General features: G+C 40.7%; 1 protein-coding gene across 1 annotated transcript in view; it reads left to right on the forward strand.

Moving 5' to 3' along the window:
* The window catches only part of NKD1 (NKD inhibitor of Wnt signaling pathway 1), a 97,893-nt gene that overhangs the window by 29,660 nt on the left and 42,927 nt on the right, over positions 1–25,306 (forward strand). The window contains exon 4 of the mRNA XM_088136122.1: positions 20,946–21,003. Within this exon, the coding sequence (XP_087992248.1) occupies positions 20,946–21,003 (58 nt within the window). The remainder of the gene's footprint in view (positions 1–20,945; positions 21,004–25,306) is intronic.

The raw sequence follows: 25,306 nt of genomic DNA on the forward strand, positions 1-25,306 counted from the left end.
AAGATCTCTCTCTTTCATCAGGCCATTTATCTGAGAGAGAGCTATTGTTTCTGAGAAGGCAGCTTGTCTGTTGCACCAGAAGATAATCCATTTAGAAGATCACTTTTTAACTTTGTGATGTGTGTTGTACCATAACTCCACTTGCATTCTGCCTTGCATCTAAAGATGGTGCTTCTCTAATATCTGTGCAGATCTTATAACAAATACTGGACTTCTTTTGTGTCATCCTTGGCTTTTTTGTTCCTAGATTCATTTATATAGGTGGAAGTTATAAAAATATCTCCATTTGTAACTTAATTCTTCTACTTCCCCACTCTTTTTAATGAACTAGATCAGACTTTCCCAGGTTGGGGCTCTTTGGGTGTGCCTGGAATCTATCGGGACCTTGGGAAGTTTCAACCCCAGCACATCTGGGAAACACCAGATTGGGGAAGGACAGATTAGGTTCTTGGGTATTTTGATGTGATTCAAGATCTTTTTTTTTTAAATGTTTGCATTATGCATTTCTACTTCACACAAAGTGCTTGATTTAGCTCATATGAGTAAGTAAAGGCAAGCAATAATACAATTTTAAAAACACAGATAATAGCCAATTTTTAAAAAAAGCCAAAGAAAGTTGTTGAGCATGTAGAGAACTGCTGCCAATTATTGTTGACAGAATTCAAGGACTGACTGCTGTGTTCCTATTTTTTGCATATAAGACATCCTCTGTTGGATTGCTGGCTTCTCCAAGCAAGGTGGATGGAATTGCTACTGGGACCATTCCCAATCTTTTTAAACTAAAAGAAAACCAAATCACCTGTAATGGTTTGAACCTGTTAACATCCTGTAATGCAAACTGGTATTTTGCTACTGAATTATCTATGGTTCCCTATCTCTTACTCTTGAAATGGCCGTCTTAAGTATTTTGCGTCAACCATTCATTTGGAGATGATCCATTCCAAGATTCTAAGTGTTAAAGATGAAGTAATAGGTAGATGTTCACGTTCTTCATTTGGGATAGTGAATGCCATGGAGATTGCTTCCAGGCTGGACAATAATCAGCATTGCTTCCAGACTGGACAGTAATCAGCATGGCTATGGCTAAGGAATGCTTGGTGCTGTATTTCAGCAATATTTGGGACCACAGATGTATTGCATCAGTCAGCAATCTGCAACCCTACAGACATCGGATACTATAACTTTCATCAATCCTGCCTGATGGCCACACGTTTATCCTGTCCAGGTTTATCACCTTTTGTGTCCATTTTATCTTTCTGCTACCACCCTCTGCTGAGCTATCGTGAGATAGATTGCTTTTTCCCCAGCATGCTGCATTGCAGATGTGTTGGTTACACATTTCCAGCCAGGAACATAACAGAACAATCCATCTGGAGAGCATCACTGGAAAAAGGTTGTGATGAGCTTAGAAGTATTCGGGTGATGTAGCTTCTTTGCAGAGTCTATGTTCCTGGTTGATTTGTTTCTCCTTTCTTTCTCCCATGCCTAGACTTTTCCTTTGCCCCGATATTTGAAACTGAAATGCAACTTGAGACTCAATGAGTGCACTCATTTTGAGAGTCCAAGCACTTTTTTTTAAAGCAAGCTTATTATTGGACGAGCATTTAGAAATGTATGATAAGAATTTATTTTTTTCTCTTCTTGTTTAAAAGGAATTAGGAAAGAACATATAGCACAGTTCTTATCCTTCAGGGACACCTTGCCATATATATAAACAAAATTACACTTTGGACCTTGATGTACTTCATGTCTGTATAGTATTTCAGCCGGTGGGGTGGGGAGGTGATTTTTTGCTACCCAACTTAGACTCCCCCCTCTTTTTTTTTTTAGTGTGCATAAACAACAGTGAACTCTAGTTTGCAGAAGAGTATTGTATTATTTTTGAGGATTTATAGATGCAGTAGGAATGGCTTAGTAATTACAACCATTAATGGTGCTGTTGCATCAGATCTGAAGTCTTACTGTATTGGTAAGAAAGAATTCTCTTCCACACTTTCTTCTACAAATTGTGTCTTGCATCCTCCTCCTCCCTACAACCCAAACCATAAACTGCATCAGTGTCTCTGGAAATCGGAAAATCCAAAAGTTTTAGTGCTATGCAAAAATAGTTCTTAGTGGCCTGGGAGAAAACAGAAATCAGGGCTGGTTTGTTTGCGGGCTTCAGTGTTGTCTTCCTTTCATCAGCACCCTGCTTGGGTGCAGTGCAGGTTTAAAAGAGCAAGGGCTTCTCCCGTTGGGCGTCAGATGGCATATCAGTGCTGTCTAAACTAAGGAATCTTGCCCATCAGGAAAGATCTAAGTTGCACTCCTCAGCTCCAGAGGTTGTCTTATCAAATCAGCGTGTTAGAAAAGGACAGGTTGACTCTTGCAGTTTCAAAGCTTCGGCTAATTATGTGTTGAATGTAATTTTAGTTAATATGCTCAATCTTTGCCCCAGGGATATTCTCATGCAGGGAAATCCTAGCTCCCCTGCCTATGTGTATCTGTGTGAGTAAGGAGAGGATTTCCATGCATACAGCAGGCAATATATCTGGCTTTAGGCAGTTAAACATCACAGTCCAGAACGTTCTCAGCACTGTAAAACCATTTGTTTCAAAAGGAAATTATTTTGCTTATTTATTTATTTATTTATTTATTTATTCTGTTTGAGTCTTTATTGATTTAGTGGTAGACACAGTGTCTTTACTGATACAACCAACATAAACATAATTAAAATCAAGATTGTAAACAATGTGTTGTGTTATATTTTTTGCTGTATCTATCTATTGCTCTGGGACATCATGCGATTCATCCCCATGTCTAGGAATATTGCTGGTTCAATTAAATGTGTGTGTGTGTGTGTGTGTGTGTTCCAGGAGCCCCGCTAGGTGGCAGTGTTGAGCTGCTATGGTTGATTTCAGTACCCTTGTCTTGAATCAGACCTGGCTAGTACTTGGATCGGAGACCACAGGGAAACCCCAGAACTGTAGGCCAGGTAGGGAAACTGAAGAAAGCATTTTGAACAAAGTCAGTTAACAAGCAATGTCTGCATCATTGCCAAGAAAACAACTTGGATGTGTCCACAAAATCGCCAACAACTGAACTTGAAGATCTTACTTTATGTGTTTACAATTATTACATATATTATTATCAGCCCTTTGAGATAGACCAGGTCAGGAAACAGACCCCATACCAAAAACTAGAACTCTGCTTTATTGATATACAAGTAGTCCTTGCTTAACAACCACAATAGAGACCGAAAATTGGTCATTAAGTGGGTTTGTCATTAAGCAAGTCATCTTATGACTGGACCCAATTTTATGACCATTTTTATGATGGTTGTTAAGCGAATCACCACAGTCATTAGCGAATCACATGGTCATTAAGTGAATCCAGCTTCCCCATGGATGTTTTTTGCTGAAAGTCACTTAATGACCACATGATTTGCTTAACAACTGTCAAAAAAAGGTCACAAATCGTGATTACGTGACTGCAGGGGTGGTGCCACGGTTTGCGATGGCCATAAGCGTGAGTACAGGTTGTAAAGTCATAACTTTGAACCATTGTTAAACAGTCATTAAGTGAGGACTACCTGTAGGCTATGATAACAGAAACTTGAAAGCCTGAAAGAATTTCTCTTTCCTTCCCTCTTTCAGCCAAGAGAGTCAAGACAGGGCAATCTTGAGTTTCTTTCTCACACTTTCCCGTGTTCTTGGGCTGAGCTCACATTTTACTAATGGTCACCACTTATCTTCTTCCCAGCCATCTCCATATTCCTCGACAATTGTATAGACAGTTTTTTCTGTATTGGTGTGTATGTTTTATGTATCTCTCTTTTGAAACCCTCACTCATTCACAAAGACCAGAAACAGAAAGCAGCAAGATTCAATCAACAGCATAGAAAACAGTATGTACATCCCCAATTCTGATACATCTTGTTTCGGCATGCTTTGGCTCTGGTTGATTGTGGGTGGTCCTCAGAGAAATTGCCGATTCTATTGTTTATGGTCTTTCCATTGTTTCTGTCTTACGGTTTTAATTGGCTTGGTCCTTTGCTGTCAGTCACTCAGAGGACCGCTGGAATGGGGCAGATCACAAATGCGGGTAAATAAATAATTTTATATACAATTTCGGGTTTTTGTTTTGTAAAGCTGCCTTCAGAAACATTTCGTATAGGGCAGCATGAAAAAATATTTTCGATGCATAGAAAGATTTATGAAATGCATGCATTGCCTCTTGCTCCTGTGGGCAAGAACTGCTCTGGAGGGTTCAAATGTTAACTGAATGTCAGAAAGAGTTTTCTTATGGTGTTGCTTGCCAGTAAAAAAGTTTGTCTTAGAAGGGAGGGACTCCTCTTCCCTAGAAAAATGTTGAAGCAGAATTTGGATGTCCACCTAGCAGAGATGCAAAGTAGCTGGTATTTTGCATGGACAGGTGGGTAGACTGGATGATCTCTGAGGGACCTACCAAATCTGTGCTTGTGTGATTATGATATTTTAAATCTCTTGAAGTCAGTAGCATAAAGGCATGGGGCAACCAAGATGGTTCATATGGAAAAAAGAAAGGGGGTTGCCCTAAGGAGAATCCAGACCCGTAATGATATTAGGAGCAAGACAACAGAGTTGATGTTTGGAACACACTTGGATTAAAAAAAAAATCCTGATTTCCTGAAAAGCTATTTTTCCTGAGCCTGTTCTGAGTTAAGCTGCAGAGGGTTGTCTGTTAGTACAGTGATCTTCTGAACCAGAGTGCCACATGGGTTAAGTCCCAAATATCAGAAAGCTTCTGTTAGGCTTGGTCTCCAAAGTGCATCTTATCTCCCTGGGGGTTCACCAGCCTGAGAGTGACAGAGGAACGATATTAATCAAAAAGTCCTTTGGGGAGCTCAAGAATTCATTCTGGGTTTGCTGCCCACATGGAGTTGCATGGGAGACTGCTCTGTCGCTTCTGATGTGACTGTGTGCCAAACGCCAGCAAAGAGGGACTTTGAGGCGTTCCCATTTTGCAGCTTTCAGACGGGTCTCTTTCACACACTTCTGGGCTGTTTTTGAGGGAAGTTCAAAAGCTGCCTTCCAGGAAATTGAAATGTCTTGAAGTCTTAGCCATTTTTTTTAGCTCAGGAGATTGAGCCAGAGATTGCACAACTTGGAGTGGAGAGACACAATTTGTTGCTTCATTTTCCTCGGTTGGAACGGTGTAGTTTAGGAGTTGGAAGACTAGCACTTACAGGTGCCAAAGTGCCTGCAGATACTTCCTTTGTCTCTGCTTCCCATGACTTTTTTTTTTAATTAAAGAAAATGAGAGGTTGGCATGATGCAACAAAAGCAATTAACCCCACAAGGGTTGGTTGCCACAGTGGCCCTGGGGAGGACACAAAACATCCATTTATCTGGTGCAGTTGCCTCTTCCAGCCCCTGTTCTTCTACCCAGAATGTTCTTTATGATTACAATTTATGCTTGTCTTTTTGGCGGCGGGGGGGGGGGGGGCAAGAGGACTCATAAATGTAATTTAATTACAGCAATGTCTTTGGGTATTATAGAAGATTTGCATTTCAGAAAATAAAAAATGTGAGTTGTTGCGAATGAGTTCTTGCTTTAGTAACGTGACTGTATCTTGCTTCTGCTAACTTGCCACCTTAGGCTTTAGGAAGCTTACAAAGAGGCGATGAGTGTTCAGACTGCTGCGTGAATCATTAGAAAAAGAAACTAATTATGCAGTGTGAATTGTTATTATTATCATTGTTATAACAAGAATAGAAACATCAAACTTTGGGCTTTTCAAACATTGGTGGATCATATGGTTTGAATGAATAGCAAAACGGTTAAACTGCTGTATGTAACATGAAATTTAGCAAAAAGAAGAAAATGCTTGGAACTGTATAGATAAGGCAGGCAAAGGGAATGTGATGCAAATACCTGAATGAGATTTAACGTTCTTTCCTTCATGGATGACTGTAAAAATATTCTTTTAAAATATGCACTGATTGATTAACTGATAGATTTTGTCAGAAGCTTGCTAGCGTGTAGTGCTGAGGAAAGTCTCGAGGACAGAAGTCCCGTATTGCCGATACACTGGAGAAAATAGATCCTGGTTATGCAACAAAATTATAGATATATTTTTTAAAAGTTTTGTTTGCACAGCTGAGGCATGCTTAAATATCTGGAAGCTTTTATTGATAGCAACAGATTTTCACATCCTTGTTGAAGAGAGTCTCCATCTAGAAAAAACGCACACACAGCTGATCCCTTGGATCTTGCTTAAAAGTTTTGCTTTTGGACAACTGCTTTTGCTCAGGCTTCTGAAGTCCTCCTACACGACAGTAGCATTTTATTTTCAGCTCCCAGGAATAGCGAATACCGTTGATATATTTTTAGATAGAGGTGTGTGATTGGGGAGGGAGAACTTTATATCGAATTTGGAAGGGTGTTAAATTTTGCACTTGTTCCTAAAGTTGCTAAAGACAGAAGAAGGCGACCTCAAATTCTCCAGCGTAACAGGGCCTGCCAGCACATTTCCTTTTCACGTCCTCCAGGGAGAGAAGACTTCAAACAGTTTGGAGGGGATTTAAAGACTATGTTTTGTTGTTCTGTTTTTATGTAGGTATGGAAGCCAAAACCCAAACCTACAATTGGTCTTTTCTCCTACAGCCTGGGAGATTTCCCCCCCCCCCCGCTCCCGTTAACTGTGTTGTTGCTATGTCAAAGCATTGAATAGAATGCCTTAATCCACTTCTGTTGTTTCTTTAAAAACAAAGACCAAAAAAACCATCCACACTAGGCTTGCGAACAGTATTGGCATGCCCCAAACACCTGCCAGATTTGCATATCATCCTTTCTTGCCTCAGTCCTGCAAGGCAGAGTTGGCACTGAAACGGCGGAGAAACAGGGTTAGTGTTTTGATTGTGAGCCAAAGCCGATACCAAAATAGGCTGTGGGATCGGATCCAGTAGTTGTTGGCTGACGATCAATGAAAACTGTCGTTAGGCTAGTAAATCGTGTGGTATGTGGGCTTAGTTCTATATATCATCTTCAGCATGGTGTCACCCTGACTCCAGGACAAGAACATTATCAACATATCATCAAGTCTTCCAGGAGCTCCTTTATTACTTTCTGCTGCTTTGATTTACATCCGTTCTCTTCTTAAATTTCACACAGGTCAGTTTTGACAGCTCACTGGAGCAGTGTTCCAGGGGGTTGTGATCAGCAGTTGTGTGTGTGTGTGTGTGTGTGTTGGGGGATCCAGCAGGCTGGATCTTTTCCTTTTAGGCTAAAATAGACTCTGTTGAGATCTATCTGGGAAAGACGAGAAGACTTAAATTTAGCACCAACGGGCCATATTGGAAGGGATGGGGCCAAATTGAAGCTGTCTACTCCGAGGGGGGTGTCTGGGGTGAGTATATGATCTGAGGGATAAACATGTTTTTTCATGGGGGGGATAAAGGCAGTTTGGGTGGAAGCAAATTGCAAGGAGTTTAAAAAAAAAAATTAACAGTTTTATACTCCCCTCTCAAGTTTGTTCAAGGAGTTCCATGTTTTTGTTCTTAATTTATTGGCAGAACAACCTAAAAGGATAGGTTAAGCTAAGCATTGATGGCTGGCCCAAGATCATTTAAAGAATTTAATGGGTCCCTGGAGATTTGCTGACCTCCTTGCTTATAGTTTGCTTCTGTAGCTAGTAAGATAAGACCTCCTCAAGAATGAGACAATATTTCAGGCTTCTCTTGCATGAATGTCAGAAATCAAAGTGCCACGTTTACAGGTACCTGGAGTAACTCCCCTTGCTTTTCCTGGAATTTCTTCCCCTGCCTTGGGGTAGCAAACTTAAAAGTTGAGCTTAGTTGTACATATAATGCACATCTGCGTCTATATCTACATGGAGGTAATCTGTAAAGTGAAGGTAGAAAGTATTATGAATCTCAGACTTTCTGAAAAACGGTACCTACGCATCAAGAGTGCTTCCTCTTCTTCATGACACTGGATGGAGTTGACTTCATTGTGCGGTGTCCTCATGCCATTCACTTTCCCACTCAGTTGATTAATCGGCAGCAACTGAGAATTCTGAATGAATGAATGCTCTACCAGAAGTTGTATTAAATAAGATATGGAGGGGTGTGGCTGCCATTTTCAACAGCAATTTTGTGTCTACCAGCATCTCTTGCTCTTCCTAAGGGTTTGTGACGTGTTTCGAAGTGAAATATGCCTATACTTAAGGACTTTGCTTGAGGATGAGCAGGCAAATTACCCCAAAGATGCAAACTTTGCTGGTCAAGGCTCGTTAAAAAAAAAAAAAAGATGAAACTCTTTCCAAAATAAGTAGGTTTCTGTGGAATCCCCTCACTTGCCAAATCCCATGTTTTAAATAAAAGCTTATATTGGAGTTACATGACCACAGAGAAACATTTCAAACCCAAAAACCATGCAATATGTTTGGAGGCGGAAGGAAGGAAGGAAGGAAGGAAGGAAGGAAGGAAGGAAGGAAGGAGAGAGAGAGAAAGGAAGAAAGAAAGGAAGAAAGAAAGAAAGAAGCTGATTTAAGGTGCATTGTACTTTTTTCTCTTATTTCTAACCAATTTTTTGTATACTCTACTGTGATCCCTTGGTTCACTTATGGAAAACAGTTGTGTGGTATCAAGCTTCTGTCTAGTATTGTAATAACCCCATTTTTTTTTTATTAGACAAGAAGTTTTACAGATGTATTAGTAGCTTGTTGATCATCACTCCTTGGTCCACCTCCATAATGTACATATGCCAGTCTCAGGAGTCTGATGAAGACAATTGTGGGTCTTGAACACTAAGACAAATATTTATTAAACCTGAAAATAGGTGTGCAGAAAGTGTGCCTGGGCCACCTGTGGCTTGCTCCTTAGGAGCATTTCTTTACAGAGTCTCTGCAAGGGTTGTCATCTGATAATCACTTTAACGGGAGAGAACATGAACATAATGAAATACATGGCAGCTAATCGTATCAGCTACATTAAATGGAATTTACTCAAGGTGATGTTTAAGTTAAAACAAGTTTAGATTTTGCCCTGTACACTTCTTTGCCCTCAGCCCACCGTCTTGAAAAGGGTTATCCCCAGCATCAAGTTTGGGGGGGAAAAATAAACCCAACTACTCCCTCAAGTCCAGCATGATTCAGTTGTCCTGTCACTAGTAGATAGAAGTGGTTTGTCATTCTGGGGTGTTTTTTCAACTTCCTGGTCTAGTTATAGTCCTGAGATTCCCTGGTGGTCTCTCATCCAAGTACCAACTGGTTTCTGACTTAGCTTCAGAGCTCAGACCAGGTCAGGTAAGTGCTGCCACCTGCAAGTAACCATTCCTCAACTTTTACACAACCATTTCCCCTTTTAGTAGAACACAATAGTTGGTTCCTCCCTCCTGTTCCAATTTTAGATATCAATAGAAGACATACCTCTTTGCCCAGATGAGAGAAGGAGGACAAGGTCTCCAGGATCAGAGTGGAATCACTTTTCAATTTTAAACAAGAATGTTCTTTTAATTTTCATATTTATTGGTTTTTAAGCTGGAGATGTGGTTGATGGTTTGATTTAAATTTGTTTTATCATTCTTTTGCAAAGCATCTTGGGCTCTGCTGGGAAGAAGGGTGCAACAGAATAATATTAACAACAATAGTAATTGAAAAATACAGGCAGTAGTAGAAGATGACAAATAGGTGGAGTTCATGCATTGCATCAAGCCATAATGTGGTTTGTCTGATAGTGGCTTAGTACCAAGCTCTTCCAAACCATGGAGGTTTAACCATGGGGGGGGGCGGTGTTTGTACTTTTGAGTCAGTCTTGACTCCTGGCAACTTCCTGGATAAGTCCATGCAATTTTCTTGGCAATGTTTTTAAAAGGTATTTGCCCTCGCCTTTTTCTTCCTGAGGGACTGGCCCAAAGTCACCCAGCTGGCTTTGTGCCTAACATAGGACTAGATATCAGCCTCCCAGTTTCTAGTCCAGTGCCTTTAACCATTGCACCAAACTGGCTCTCTAACCAATAAATTAGAGTTAAGAAAACTATAATTTAAGGAAATGGACAAACCTACTGTAGTCCAGGTGGTTTAAGGTAGCTTCCTGTGATAATATGTGAGCAACCAGAAATAAGTGTTCATGGAGCTGGGTGGTCACAACTGATCCAAGCCTCTTAACCTTTCCTGGTTAGCATCTCCCCCCTTCTCCTCCTCCTGATAAAATTTTGATGATGACGATGATGATGATGATGATACAAGAAACTTCCTGTCCCTCCTCTAGCCTTCAATCAATAGATGGAGGTGACCCATAAACAGGGGAAGAAAGAAAAGCACTTGGCCTTCTTTAAGATCACGTGTGGAAGACATAGTGTTTGTCCAACCTGTTGAGTGGTTAATGGCATTCATTAGTTTAATACAAAGCAAACAAGAGGCAAACAGGAGTGCCCTTGTGTCTCTGATCACTCAAGCGGTCTTTCCAGTTAGTCTGTGGGAGCAAGAGAACATGTCCTTTCATCACCCGGGTCTTGCCCAGGTGTGGCCTCTGCTGATTAGAAGTCCAGATGCCCATGAAAATCAGGAAGGGAATGTGTCTTTCTAGTTTTGGAGTTTCTGAAGAGGTTGTGGTCTGTGACAAAGCCACAAGACCAAACTATATACCTCACCAGTTTTTCAATTTGGCCTACTCTTTGTCTCTCACGCTTATCTAAAAGCATACCAATAACATAATTAATATCCCTAAATGCTCTTCAGCAAAACTTCTACTCTATCTTTAGCTACTGTTTGGAGGGTGCCAAGAAGTACCGAGTCCCAGCAATACGTTTCTTGGGTCACATTAGGCCGTTACACACCATGTCTTCAGAGCCAGATCCAAAACAATAGGTTTTTCCCGAGGGGTAATACAGAATATTCACCGTATTAAGTGAAGGAATTCCCTTTACTACCTGTAATAAATATGAACAATTAAATTGGGTTTAACTGAGCACCGAAGCATAGTATGGTAATGCTTAATTCAACAATCTGAGTTTAGGGATGGGAAAGTTTGGAGAAAAACAATGGCAAATTGGAGAAAAACGTGTTGTCTCCCCTTCCTAGTGTGCTTAGGATCAGAGGTCTAGTGATGCTTTGCATACCGTATCCCACCTTCAAGTTAGAGTTATTTCCCGTGTATGTTATAGAAACACAGAAGCTAATCCTGGTTACAGAATGAAGAATTTCCACCAATTTTTGTTCGTTTTTCAAGGGGCCAAACTCTGCCTTCCCCGAAGGTCACGGCCATTAAATTTGGAGAGGCTTCTCTCTCACTTTGCCTTCTGAATTGGTACATTAAGCAAACATTGTGCTCTCAAAGTCCCCTACAGCAGTGAAATGCAATATATTTCTATTTCAGCGCAAATTTAAGTACAAATGTCGTTAACAAAAGAAGCACCAAAATGCTGTATTCCACTCACGAGAATGGCTCCAAAATTCTCTTCTCCTTTTAGAGAAATGTTGGAAGGATCAAACTGAATGAGGATAGGTGGTGGCGGTGGTGGTGGTGAGGAGGGGAAGCAAGATAATTTGTCTGCCTGGCATAATATATATTAACCATTGCTTTGAACCATTGTGTTGACTCTTGGTGACTGCCTGGACAAGTTCTGGCAGTTTTCTTGGCAAGATTTTGGAAGTGGTTTGCCATTGCCTCCTTCCTAGGGCTGGGTGAGAGTGACTGGCGCAAGGTCACCCAGCTGGCTTCGTGCCTAAGGTGGGACTAGAACTCACCGTCTCCTGCTTTCTAAGCCAACACCTTAACCACTACACCAAACTGGCTCTCTTAATGCTTCATGTAGCCAAGAAAATAATTTTCCTTTCTACTTACTCACTTTAACTCTCCACCTGATGGTTTCTTTGTTTTGCTTTGCTCTGTGGCCATCCTTCTCCCTTCCCCATAGGGTCAATTGATCTGGTTCCCTCTCCCTAGATCCACCCCTTGCTGGCTACACATGAAACCCCCCATTCTTAGCTTCAGTTGGGAGAAATCAGCTGCTCTCCATTTCTTTATGACAGCTTCTGCAACAGCAAACAGTTCCAAAGAGCTGAAAATCTGAACTGTCAACAGAGTTGGGGAAGAAACCCACTTGGGTTGCTCAGCTTTGCTTACTGCTACAGCTCCCTGCTGGGTTAGCAAAGCAATCCAGTTATAACAAATCCTTAAGAGCAAAGTCATTAGGGTAAAAGAAAAAACAAAAGCTGGTTTATACAAACTGATTGAAGTTAGGCTCTTTCTCCCTGCCCCCCTCCTTCTATAAAAACTTCTCATTGAAAAAGGGGAGTGCAGGCGCCAGCTTCCTTCGGTAATTTTTGAAAGGAGATTGCTTTCTTTCATCTTCTTTTTAAAGGGGTGGGGCTGTTGATGCTGTGTTTGTACAAGATCTGGAAGACTTTTCAAGTGAAGTGAGATGTTGCCCCTTTGATGTCAGAAGACTTGGTGCCCTATTTAGCACACAGTGGGAGTTTAGAGGAGAAGCACTGGAGATTCTTCCAATTATGTGGATTTGTGTCCTAGCCTCTAAATTTCATTCTCTCTGTGTGTAAAAAATAATATGCATGTCAGCAGATGGAAGTAAAGATGACTTTAATTTGGTATTGGAAGATAAGTATGGTTTGGGCCTGGCTGGTATTTGGATGGGAGAACCAGGAAACCCTACAACTAGACCGGGCATTAAAAGAAAAAGACCCTTTTAGGATTTATTCCTGTCTATGGTAGTAGGAAGTCATAGCAAGCAGAACATGTGCTGCTCAGTGCCATTAAGGATAGGCGATGTGATGCCCTGCAGATCTGTTGAACGATGACTTCCACAAGCCCCAGCCATTACAGACATAAGTCAGGACTTTAGGGAATCTGAGTCCAAAACATTTGGTAGGCATAGAGTCATCTGTCCTTTAACTACACCTAATAGAACATCTGCTTTGCCAAAGATTTCAGGTTCAGTGTCCAAGATCTTCAGATAAGGTTGGAAATGTATGTGATCTGAAACTCTAGTGCGTTCCTGATCATAGGCTTTGGCAATGCTGAACTGGATTGGCCAGTGGCTTGACTTGGTGTAAGGAAGCTTCAACGTTCTCCTATGTCAAGGATCTACCACCTTTTTTTGAAGGGAGGGCCTCATTCAGGGCATTTGTGAAGTTGCTGCATATCTCTAGAGCTTTGCATGTCTGCAGAGCAAGGTTGAGTAGGGGTGATCAAAGTTAACTAATGATTGGGCCTGGGCAAATTTTACAGAATTCACCCCACAGAAATGTGCAAGTGCAGATGTTACTCTTATTGGCCCAAATTGAACAAAGGTGGCTAAGCTGACTTTTAGGGCACTGCTTCGTGGTGTTGTTTTGAATGCAGATTTTGGTGACTCATACACCAGAGTGCTAAGTCTCTCTCTAATTACATTGTGTAATTCTAGTCTTTTTTAGAATTTAATCAGATAGCCATCCAGATCTGTGTTGCGTCCTGCGACTCAGAGATCTGTCCATCTTGCCATGCCTCCTTTGTCCTGATAGGACAATAGCCCTTCTGGGCACTTACTGGTTGCCAGTCTTTACTGTTGTGCTCCTAAGCTTTAAATACCTTATTTGGGGGGAACCCTCCCCCAATGATTATTAATTGGGAGTATTTTATGTGATACATTGAAATGCAAAGCTTGTGCCCTGCTGCCCTTGGGGAAGAAAAGAAACAAAGAAAGTGAGAGAAATAGATCTTATGCATCAATAACTGAGTTTTATTTTCTACATGGAATTTTCTACCTCTTTTTTTTTTGGCCTGCCATAGAGCAGTTTTTAAACTCTGCCTAAACCTCAGCTGGAGTCTGGAGCCAGACCTGGGAAACTGTATTTATGTGTTGTAACTGTAAGATTTGTTTTCATATAAAGGTAAATTGGATGATGTTTATCTGTTACTTGAACAATAATGTCCTATGGGTAAAATGAGTACTCCTAATTGTACAGAACATTTTTTTTTTAAAAAAGCAGGACTTTGCTGTTTAATTTTCTTGAAGAATTACTCTTCCACTTGTTATATATTAGCATCTGCTGAGTGCAGATGTAGAAGACAAAGAGCGGGCTGCAGCTTTTCTTTTTCAGTGCCTTCAGTTTGAGAAATGCTTCATCCAGCTTGAGCTGTCTTGTACTCAAGTGGTGTAGAATAAGGCAGATGTGGTACCAAGTGGCCTGTTGAATTCTTAAAAGGCAACCTACGCCTCTTCCCCCATCCTCCCTCCAGCCAAATTCTGGTGACATGCACTCAGACAAGATTTTGACAGTTTTGTGTGAAATTGTATGAGATTTCAGGGATTTTGCAAGAAATCTTTTTGAAATGTCCGTAGATCTGAGGAAAGTAACTTGGACATCACTAACGAGTTAGTCTCTTAGCTCTAAAAGACAGCCTACTTGCAATTCTCCCTACTCCTGTTCTCTTGCTGTTGAGCACTTAATTACAGTTGCTTTCTGTCTCTCTCTCTCTGTCCTGCTGAAAGTTACGTAAGTGATTAAGCAGTAGCACCAGTTCTGGGTTAGTGAGAAAACAGATCAAGCAAGGAACAATGGGATAAGGTCCTGGCAGCACGGAAGGTCACTCTGGGTCCCCAAAGGAGGCTTAGTCCCCTGTTGGAATGTGACAATTCCAATCTTGGTGCCAGTTTGGAGGAAACAGTTGAGCTGCATCTAGCTGTCTACACCTGCTAAGACATCTTCCTCCCAAAGCCCTGCTTTACTGCACAGTGTTGCTTTCTCCTAGTAGTAGTTGATGCAGGAGCAGCAAGTGGCTGGCAACAGAGTGCTGTGAATTAGCCCATTTTTGGATCAATTGATATTTGAATGCCTTTCAACTGTCGGTATCTTTGATCAGGGCAAGGCTTGTGGTTGCCCTAAAATGCAAGATAGAGACTCAAGGTTCAGAGAAGAGGTTTCAGTTGAACAGTGCCTGCATTGTAGTTAGTTTCATCCTTTCCCGTCCCCACCTCCTTTTCCACAACAGTTATTTTTGGGATGAGGGGGAAGGGAGAGGAGTCTTTTATATGCCTCTAAATGTAGGGCAGGCGCCAAGTCTGAAGGATGATGCTGATTGAGGTCATGCGTGATGCTGAACCCTGCTGTTTGAACGTCTGTGATGAGAAATGTGTTGATCCTGCAGCCCTTATGCAGGCAACTCCTACTGATTTCAAGGGGAGATTGACCAGCATCAGGACAGGAAACAAGGAAGGCAACTGAAGCTGGCTTGGCAGCTTGATACCCTCCTACTGGGAAAGTGATGTAATCTTATTGTTATTTTTCTCCCCTCATTCTCTAAAGCACCATCCGTAACTCCTGGTTGGTCTTGGGATCTTTGGGCCCAACTGGAGGAAAAATCTGGCACATCTGAAAAGCATGGATACACTTTGTGCATCTTAGTCTTTCAACTAAAGGGCAAGGTCTGCTTGCATTGGTTATCAGTGGTATGAAAGCTGCAGAGAATTTAGTGGGGTGGGAGACCATGACATGGACAATATATATTACTGTCAATGTTGTCATTTATTTGATTGTTATATATGTAATTTGCCCCAGAAATAAAGCTTTTCTGGGCAGATTACAGTATTAATTCAAACATTAAAAGTTCTAAAAGCATCCAAAATGGTAAAAAAATCCAGTAGAATTAAACATGACTGATAAAAAGCATAGGAATGTAAAATCCATTATTCGAGGGTAAAGCTTATATAGCAGATTGGGGGAGTGGGGGTGGGATGGAAATAGAAATGGAAATGATGAGTGTTGGGGATGTGCAACGGGGAACCTGAATCTTAGGAACATAGATTTGGATTCATGGATTATACTAAACCATGGTTTCTTGAAGAAGCTGCAACTGGCAGCCTTTACTTATGCTAAGCTATGAGCTCTTGATAGTCACAGGTTCATGAAGTCTACTAAGTCAAGGATAAAAAATCATTTTTTGTCAAAGGAAATTTATAAGGTCATGAAGTCCGTTTACTTTTAGAAGTAAACGGAAGGAATATAAGGTTGGTTTGTTTGACCAAGGTTAAAATAAGGTGTGTTCCTATAAAGCTTTCGTAACCAACCCTTTATGGACTTTTTGCGGACTGAAAAGTTGATGATTTATAGATTTGCATATAGATAGGAGATGGGTTATGGGAAGAAGAGATATCTGTTTGTAACCTTATAGGAGGTAAAGAGTTACCAAATTTGTTTATACTTGTGATGAAGGTCGAAAGTCACTTCTTTATATATTTCTTTTTCTTTTTCTTCTTTTTCCTTCTTTGCACTTTTTTTTCTCTCTCTTTCTCTTTCTGAGTTTAGTTTGTATTTGCTTTTACTTTTGTAATAAAGATTTGCAATAAAAATTATAGAGCAAAAAATAAAAATAAAGTCATACTGCCCATTCCTTTCCCCTCTGCAAGGAAAGACCATCTGTAGACCTGGGCTCCCTTTATGTGGCCCTCAGTATATCCTCCAATCATGATTGCTGAAGATTAACGGCACACTTTTTGGCCATTGGGAGGGGGAATCACATGGAGGTAAATGTGTTCCTTGGGCACCAAAAGGTTGCCCACCCAGGTATTACATGACACAATTGGAAGGGAACTGCAAGACGTGGTTGAGGAACTACTGGTTGTTCTCCCCTGGTGTATATGTTAGGCAGAGCAAACTATTTATATTCTTTCAAAATGTATTCCAAGCAAATATCGGGCCTTTTCTCTTGCTCTCTCTCTCACTTCTCTCTCCCCTCCCCCCCATCAGACCTCCAGTGATTCCTAAATTACAAGAATTCTTGGAATATGTTAACTTTAATGAGTTATGCAGGCACAATTTTTCCCCCTTCATGACATTAACATCTGTTAGCTTTTAAGAAAACAGAGTTTCAGACAAAAAGGCTGTTGGGGGAAAAATACACAGAGTGGGGAGAATGAGCAAAGATATTAAATTTTCTAGTAGGAAGCCTTGGTTTTAAAGTTGGAGAATGGGGGAATTGGGATTGGCAAAATCCTGGAGCTTTGATGTGGTTGTTTTTAAGGAAATTCACATAGAAGATTGGTCCCTGGTAGCATTGTGAACGTGTGTGTATGTGCTGTGCTTATGAGTGTGTATTTTGGATTCTTGGCTTTAAAAAAACTGTTGTGGAGATGTTGCCTGACATAGCACTGTTACTGCAGAAATACTCTGATGGAAACTTCCCAAAAGTTGGCAGGGAAGGGGCTGTTTACTCTCCCCCCCACCCCCAGCCCATAACAACCTTGTGAGACTGGTTGTACTGGCCTAAAGTCATTTAGTGAACTTCCACGTCTGAAGGTGGATCTGAACCTGGGTCTCCCCTGGTCTTAATCCAACACTTTATACCAGGATTCCTCAACCTTGGCAACCTGAAGATGTGTGGACTTCAACTCCCAGAATTCCCCAGCTGGCATGGCTGGCTGGGGAATTCTGGGAGTTGAAGTCTACACATCTTCAAGTCGCCAAGGTTGAGGAACCCTGCTTTATACCATTCTGGCTCTCAAAATCAAACTCTTCATTTCTTCTACAATTGTTGACTGACAGCATCTTTTCAGGGTGACAGACAGGAATTTTCTAGTTCTATGTGGAGATACAAAGGATTGAGACTTTCTGCACGCAAATGGTATGCTCTATCCATGCCTTTGAAATGGAGGCCACACATGCTGGTTATAGTCTCATCATTTTTTCCTCTCTCCTGGTGGCATTTCTTTAACATAGGTGGGTTACAGTGGAGAGCTGCTCTTCTACATGTTCCACAGCTTCCCTTGTTCTAGCACCATTTTTCCAGGATTTGAAACAGGAGTCAGTTATATCCCCAGTGGGATGCCTTGTGAGAAAGACGTGCTGAAAATAGGCCCCAAGAATGTCATTCCACACACACTCACACGTGTCCACTTTGCCTTACAAAGAGCCCTAAAACAGCTCTATGTTTATTAGGCCATCTGATGATTTCCTGAGACCCAGTGAGAAGCCATGGTGTTTCTTAGGAAAAACCTATGGTAGAGAGCAGAACCTATCTTCATGGCTAGGTCCTTTAGCTCTTCATTTAGCTCTTCTGGAATGGTGGGTCAGACACTTTTGTCTTCCCCACCTATTTCATCTCAGCTTTCTCTCTACTGGCACACGGCAGCTAGTTTGCATATTTTTCAGTGCAGGAGCGGAGGGGTGAAAAATACCCTGTGTCTTTCAAGTTATGGACGTCCCTGTTCACACTGGGCTCATTCTTTGGCTGAGAGGCTGAACAAATACCAGTGAGGGTAGATTTCTCTCCCCTCCCGTCCCCTCTGTCTTGGGCACTTCCTCCTTCCCATTTTAAGTTTCCCAATTTTCTAGTCCTCCAAAATCCGAGATGCTGTTAAAGAAAGAAAAATGAGTTGACATACCTGCAGTTCTGGGTGGGGAAGGAGACACAGAGAAGCCAAGGATCTGTGCTTGAGCGATGCAAAACATCTGTTCTTCCCGCACCTTCTGCTGACAGATTTATAGAGTTGTATTAGTTCCATAATAAAGGTCCTACACCTGTGTTTTGGTTTTGGGGTAAACACGATTTCTCATTTGCCAATGGAAGGTTTATTTGCAATGACACTTTACCAGGGTAAAATCACAGCCTTCTAATGGTATAGCACCTGTTGGGAGGCAAGCTGGATTAGGACTGACAGATCTGGAATAGGGTGGGGCTCTGGAGCTTGAAGGCTGCCAAGAAAAGGCTTAAAACAGTTGTGCTCTTCTCTCAAGTTCCAGTGGTGCTCCTCCCATCTGAACATCCCATCTGTTCTTCACAGGCAGACTGAGTTGTAAAAAAGATACAGCCTTTGCCCAGAGAGGGGCCACATTCCTGCCATTTCTCTCTGGTGCTAAGTCCAGACCAAGCAGACCCCATTATAGGTTCACAGGATGTGTGAGCCACACATTAGTTCTAACATAACCTGCCTCGTAGTGGTGTTACAAGGATAAAACATGGGTCAGTGAAACCATGTTTCCAGTCTTGAGATCTTGTGAGTAAAGGCTGAGTACCAATTAAAAATAAGGGTCATCCACTACAGCTCATAGCTGTTGATGACCTTATGTTTGTCGAGCTTCTCAGCTATATCAGTTGTAGTTTTCCTTGGGGAATTTCATCTATGCACGGTGGAAGAGATACTTTTCTTTGTCTTTCCTGAACAAATGGCCACTTGAACTGGACCACTAACCCTTAGAGAGGAACTGGGATGGCAACTGCACTTTTGTCCCTCCTTCAGAACTGATCCATGGCTTCCTAAAGGGACCTTGATCCAGAGATAGATGACTCTGAAAACCTTCATTTGATTTCAGTGGAAAATCTGTGTGATTAATTTCTCTTTGGAGTCTGATCCTGGGGTATCTTTGCAAAGGGGGCGATGATTTCTTTCTAGGGGTGTTTTAAAGGCAGGGGTAACAGTGTAGCTCTGTGCAATGTCCATTGCATGAATAAGTAAATATTTCTTCCTTAGTTCTTAGAATAATAACAATCAATACTGTCTGTCTGCACACATCGTTCTATTAAATAAATGCCTGTCTATCTGAGATAATGCATGGCATAATCAGACAGGCACGACAGAGCCAAATTTTAATTGACAGCTGATGCACTCCTCTTACCCAGCCATGTCTCTGAAATGCACAAAGATTAGCATGGTCTGTTTTAGAAAAGAACATTCGGTTAATAGGCTATTAATAAGCGTATTGATGCTGTTGCAGAAATCAACAAAACATCTATTTGGAAGTTCTCATTATAATAACTAGCCCAAGGAGAGGAAATTTAAGAACCAAAGCCTGAATTGTCAATAATTATCAGCCCAGTTAAACAAATAACTAATGAGTACAGAATGGAGAATGATAAACATAAGCTGGTGCTGGAGGGCTGGGGGAAGCATATGTTAAAAAAAAAAGTGGGGGGATAGGGAAAATACATTGTTATTCCCTTCTTTCTCCATATTGAACCCTATTACCAATGCAGTAGTTATTTTAAAGTGAGCAAATGAATTGTTTGCATTTTTAATATGTAATAATCTTATAAAAATATACAAAAAAGCTCTAGAAAGAAACTCTAGGGCTGGTTTTAAGTCCCCCCAGCTCAATTTTGGGATTGTATTGCCAAAATGTGGTGGTAAGGCCACTAATTTTTCAAAGCAGTTTCACTGTAAAATGGTGTAAGGGTTCAGAAGTATGACTCTAGAGATCCAGGCTGAATCTCCCATCAACTTGGAAACCCACTGGATGGCTTTGGGCCAGAAACATATCTACCTCACAGGGTTGTTGTGGGGAAAAATAGGAGGAAGGAGTCCATTAGAGTTGGGCGGCCAATAAATTTAAATAATTCTTCTTCTTCTTCTTCTTCTTCTTCTTCTTCTTCTTCTTCTTCTTCTTCTTCTTCTTCTTCTTCTTCTTCTTCTTCTTCTTCTTCTTCTTTTAAATAATTCTTCTTCTACTACTACTTCTACTTCTTCTTCTACTTCTTCATTTAAATAATTCTTCTTCATTTAAATAATTCTTCTTCATTTAAATAATAATTCTTCTTCTTCTACTACTTCTACTTCTTCATTTAAATAATTCTTCTACTACTTCTACTTCTTCATTTAAATAATAATTCTTCTTCTACTTCTACTTCTTCATTTAAATAATAATTCTTCTTCTTCTTTTAAATAATTCTTCTTCTTCTTCTTCATTTGAATAATAATTCTTCTTCTTCTACTTCTTCTTCATTTAAATAATAATTCTTCTTTTCCTCCTCCTCCTCCTCTTCTTCTTCCCCTCCTCCTCCTCCTCCTCCTCCTCCTCTTCTGGCACATATTTACTTGTCCACTAGCTAAATAAGAAAAGGCAATTTACATATAATTGTGTGTGTGGATACACACAGTGTTGACATTTTATTGTGTGCTTGTCTCGTTCTTAGGTATACGTGTGCACCAAATAAAAATATTGCCTACCAGTGTCTTAAGATAACAGATATCTTTTTTCTTTTTAAATACAGGAGGCCGCTGGTGAAATTTTCAGGGAGGCGCTTGAGAACGAACATTTTCATCTTGAAGGTGATTTTTTTTTTAAAAAATTGCTATGTCTTTTACATTTTTTTAAAGTATAAAGATGTATATTTTAAAGCATTTCAAGATGTACACATATGGGGGAGAGAGACAAAGAAAAAAACCTGTTTGTTGTCTGCTCCCACACTGCAACGGTACTGGTCGAACATGGATTCCAAGCCTGTTTCGTTGTAATAATTTTTTAAAAATCATTTATTTATATTTATTTGTTTCTTTTGGTCTTTCTATTTCTCCAATTCCTGTGGGCTCCTGGCGGTTTACATGGAGGGCTTTCTAAGGAAATGCCGTGGTATTTCTGATCTCTTGAAAGCAAGCCATCTCTTGAAGGTTGCAGCTTCTTCTTTCAATCTGTGTGTTCCACTCTTCTCCCTGCTTTTTCTTTTATTTCCTTATTTATTTCCCTGCTTGTTAAATTTATATCCTGCCTTTCATGCAAGGTGGCCTGCAGAGAGCTCCCTTCTCCTCTGTTTCCCAGAACAACCACCATTCCAGTAGGTTGGGCTGGGAGAGAAGGGGCCAGGCCCAAAATCACTTGGGGAGTTTCCCCTGATGGGACTGGACTAGCATCTGGCTTCTCCTGGGACAGATCCACCTTCTCAACCATGCTGACCCTCTCTAGAAGGTTGTAGTTGCATCCTCCAATCTCTGGGTTCCATTCTGTCTTCTCTCTGCTTTCCTTTCCTTTCCCAGTTATCTTTGCATTGCATAGGCGGTGAGCATAATCAGGACTTGTTGAGTTGTTTTGGGGTGGGAGAAGGAAACAGAAAGGTTCCTAGGTTTTCTGTTCCTTTTATTTATTTTATTCATCTGCAAAGTTCAGTTTCCCCCCAGGCATCCTGACAACTCCTTCTTTGTCAGTAGACCCATTTTATATGCAATCCCAAGGCTCATTATCTGCATTTGCTTATTAGAGGGTGTGCTTCTCTGCAGTTGTGTCCTCTTTCTGCAAGGTTCGTCTTCCTAATATTTGAGAAATGTCTGCTTTCATATCTTTCAGGGGCCTTTCTAAAACCTGTTTCTTTACCTAGGCTTTTAGTGTGTGAATGCAACGGATGGATGCTTTTCCCATGGCCTCTCACTTTCCAAGTATACATTTCATAACAAATGCTTTTAATTTATTGTAATTTTATGTCCTTGCGTTTTATTCATTTGTCTTTCTCTTACATTTCACCTGCATGCACTGCTTTGAGATGTCTTACTGTAGGGCTGGGGTATAGAATACATTAAGTCAGTTATATATGCAGACATCACTTTAAAACACTGTTTCTCAACCTTGGCTGCTTGAAGATGTGTGGACTTCAATTCCCAGAATTCCCCAGCCAGCATGCTGGCTGGGGAATTCTGGAAGGTGAAGTCCACACATCTTCAAGCGGCCAAGGTTGAGAAACACTGCTTTAAAAAGTTGAAAGAACATTTCAAGAGTGGATGTTTCCTTAAAAAAAAAAAACTTATGTAATGCCTAATGACAGATCGATGGGTCAAAATCACTGTATTGGCTTCAACAATATAGTGACCTTTAACTTTTTTTTCTTTTTTCACTTTTTAAAAATTCGAATGCAGCAGTCTTTTCTGTATCTTTTGCTTTTCTTTTTCTCTCCCCCCCCCCTTTCTTTGCATTTCAACATTCATTTTTTTCTATTCTCTCTGTATTTCAATATTTTAACCATAAATCTACAGACAAAAAGAAATATATTGGGACCTTCTGAAACCTGGCCAATAAAGTTCCTGTTAAGACTAGCATAACATTCAAAACGTATTTTTAGCAGCAGTAGTGCTATTTCGTATGCATTAGAATATTCTTTTTTGATACTCTTTCTTTATGCACACAGAAGATCTTCTCTCACTGTTGCCTGCTCCAAGGAAAGCAGATTCGGGTTTTATGTTGGAAGAGGTTTTTTTCCCCCTTAGTTGCTTTGTCACATTTCCTTTCTCCCTTCTCCTCTCATATTGTATGGGTACCTTGTACAACACTATCCATTGAAGATTGTGGAGTTTGCTTCATTTTCAGGTCATTGCTGTTGAATGCTAACTACAGTGTCGTGTGAACAGGAACCAAACCTGTGATTAATTGCGATGATTTCCTGAAATGAACTGGCTTCATAAATTACAATTTGAAGTGGACCTGTTTCATTAAACCATAGATAAGACAGCTATCATTCGTCCATGTTGAAATGTAAAGTGAAAGGTTTAATCACTTTGAAGTAATGTGACCTTCAAGTCAAGATTGATTTCTGGTGACTTACAGGGACACGTCCATGTAGCAGGTTTCTGGGCACACTATAGAAGATGGTGGCTTGTCATTGTCTTCTTATAGGGTGTGTTTTTTTTCGTGACCCCAAGCTGGCTTGCAATTCTAGATTTCCCAAGTGGCTTGCTATCCAAGACCAGACAATGGCCAACCCTCCTTAGTTTTCTAAATCAAAGAAGGTTGGCCTGATAGCTGTGCTATATGGAAGCGGGGAGCACCTCTTCATAACATGGAACCTGAGTTCACATATCTTGCTGAGCGTAATGTAATTTATTAGTTTTGGCTTGGTGTGCTATGTGAATCTGGCCATTGTGGTTTATAGGCCAGTTTACATAGTAGCTTATTCAACAAATCACAATTCAAATAAACTGGTGTAACACATTACATTAGTTCTTCTTTCTTCTGAACCAATGATCTTTGAAATTTCCTTTGAGATGTTCTGGCTATCTCTTATATTAGTGGACGACGTAGGCTCTCTTGATGAACTTCCGTATTTCTTGTCCAATGGTCAGCCCCCAAAGTATTTTTTGGATTTGTTGCTTCCCAGACTTTTTGAGCATCTGCAGACCTACTAATACTTCACCTGAGAAGATGTATTGTAGTAGAACTACAGTGATCAGACAAAGCATCCATTAGATAAGCGGTAGAAGTCTGTGATTTTGTTTCATATTGAGACTGTTACCTCCCACACTTTGTGGAGTTACCCACAATAAGCACCAGCAGCCAAGATAAAAAGAACCCTCTGCTTAGTCCAGAAAAAATGCTGGATTTAATTTCTAGGGTTGCAATGCAAAGCTTAATCAAATCCTTTTCTTCTTAACTGGCTTAACCGGTCAACAGCAAAAGGCTCTGGATTCTGGGATTAAGATTGTATTTGGTAAAAGGACTGTTGCACAAGTCCTTCTCTTTTCAACTGTGGAAAGAACAAAATCAACATCAAAGCTCTAAGCCACAAGAACAGGTTGTTGACTCAGTTTTGAGATTTAACAAGAGGCTCAGCTGCAACTGAGTTATTTTGTTTATCATACAGCAGGAAGATAGAAACACTCTGACTACCATTGCCTGATTTAACTTGTGCCTGGTTTGATTTTTTAGCTTCGGAAGTCCTAGCACTTTTGGGACAACTGGATTTTTTTTGCGGGGGTCTTCTTTTATCCCACATACTGAAGTTAAAGTTCTTGTAGGGATTAATGATGGACTGGCTCACTTTTAAAATCAATTTTGTAATGATTACCTTCTCAGAATTAGAAGTGTATTGCCATTGGAAGCTTTAATATGCACTACGTTTAGGAAGATAGAACAGGAGAGGTCATCAGGTTTCATAGCTACTAAAATGATCCCACTAATATTGGTTTCAGAATATTATCTAAAGAGGACTCCAGAACTGTATTGATCAGGTCAGGAAACAGATACCACAGGGATTCCAGGAATGCTACTTTATTGTTGTAAGATATAATAATAAGAATCTTGAAAGTGAGTCAGTATTTCTCTCTGTCCCATTGTACACCAAATAGAATCAAGGTGGGGTTAGTTTGAGTCTCTTTCTTGGACTTTCCCAGGACTGAGTTGCTGTTTCATGTCCCATAATGGTTCATCCATTCCTTCCCCAAGGTCACCTCTTGTATTTCTTTACTGAATGTGAAATAAACACTCTTTGAAACAGAGGGCTGTCCTCTGTTAAATTAAGCTATGTGGCTAACCTAACCTTAGCAGAACTACTTGGTGGAAGAAAGTCTATTCTGTGGTCAACTTTCCCATGTGCTTTTGCCTCTGGCTGGAAAGCCTTGATCCTCCTCCTCCTATCTCTTGTAGAAACCTACCTTGGCTGATGCAGACCATGGAGATTGGGCTGTGGGTCAGATAAAGATGGAGCCAAGATCCCTGGTGGCTCTAACCAAGCCCAGCCCTGCTTAGCATCTGAGGCTAGATAAGATCAGCTTGGTGCTTCCATCTTCAGGATTGCTGCAAAGCTGTAAGATAGCAGACAATGTAATTCTTCTTTACAATAAAATCCTTAACAATTGAAACATTTATAGATCTGCA

Source organism: Python bivittatus, unplaced genomic scaffold (genome assembly GCF_059951505.1).
Source record: "Python bivittatus isolate LINGU-HERP-01145 unplaced genomic scaffold, Pbiv_v1 ctg000190_np1212, whole genome shotgun sequence".
Taxonomy (NCBI): domain Eukaryota; kingdom Metazoa; phylum Chordata; class Lepidosauria; order Squamata; family Pythonidae; genus Python; species Python bivittatus.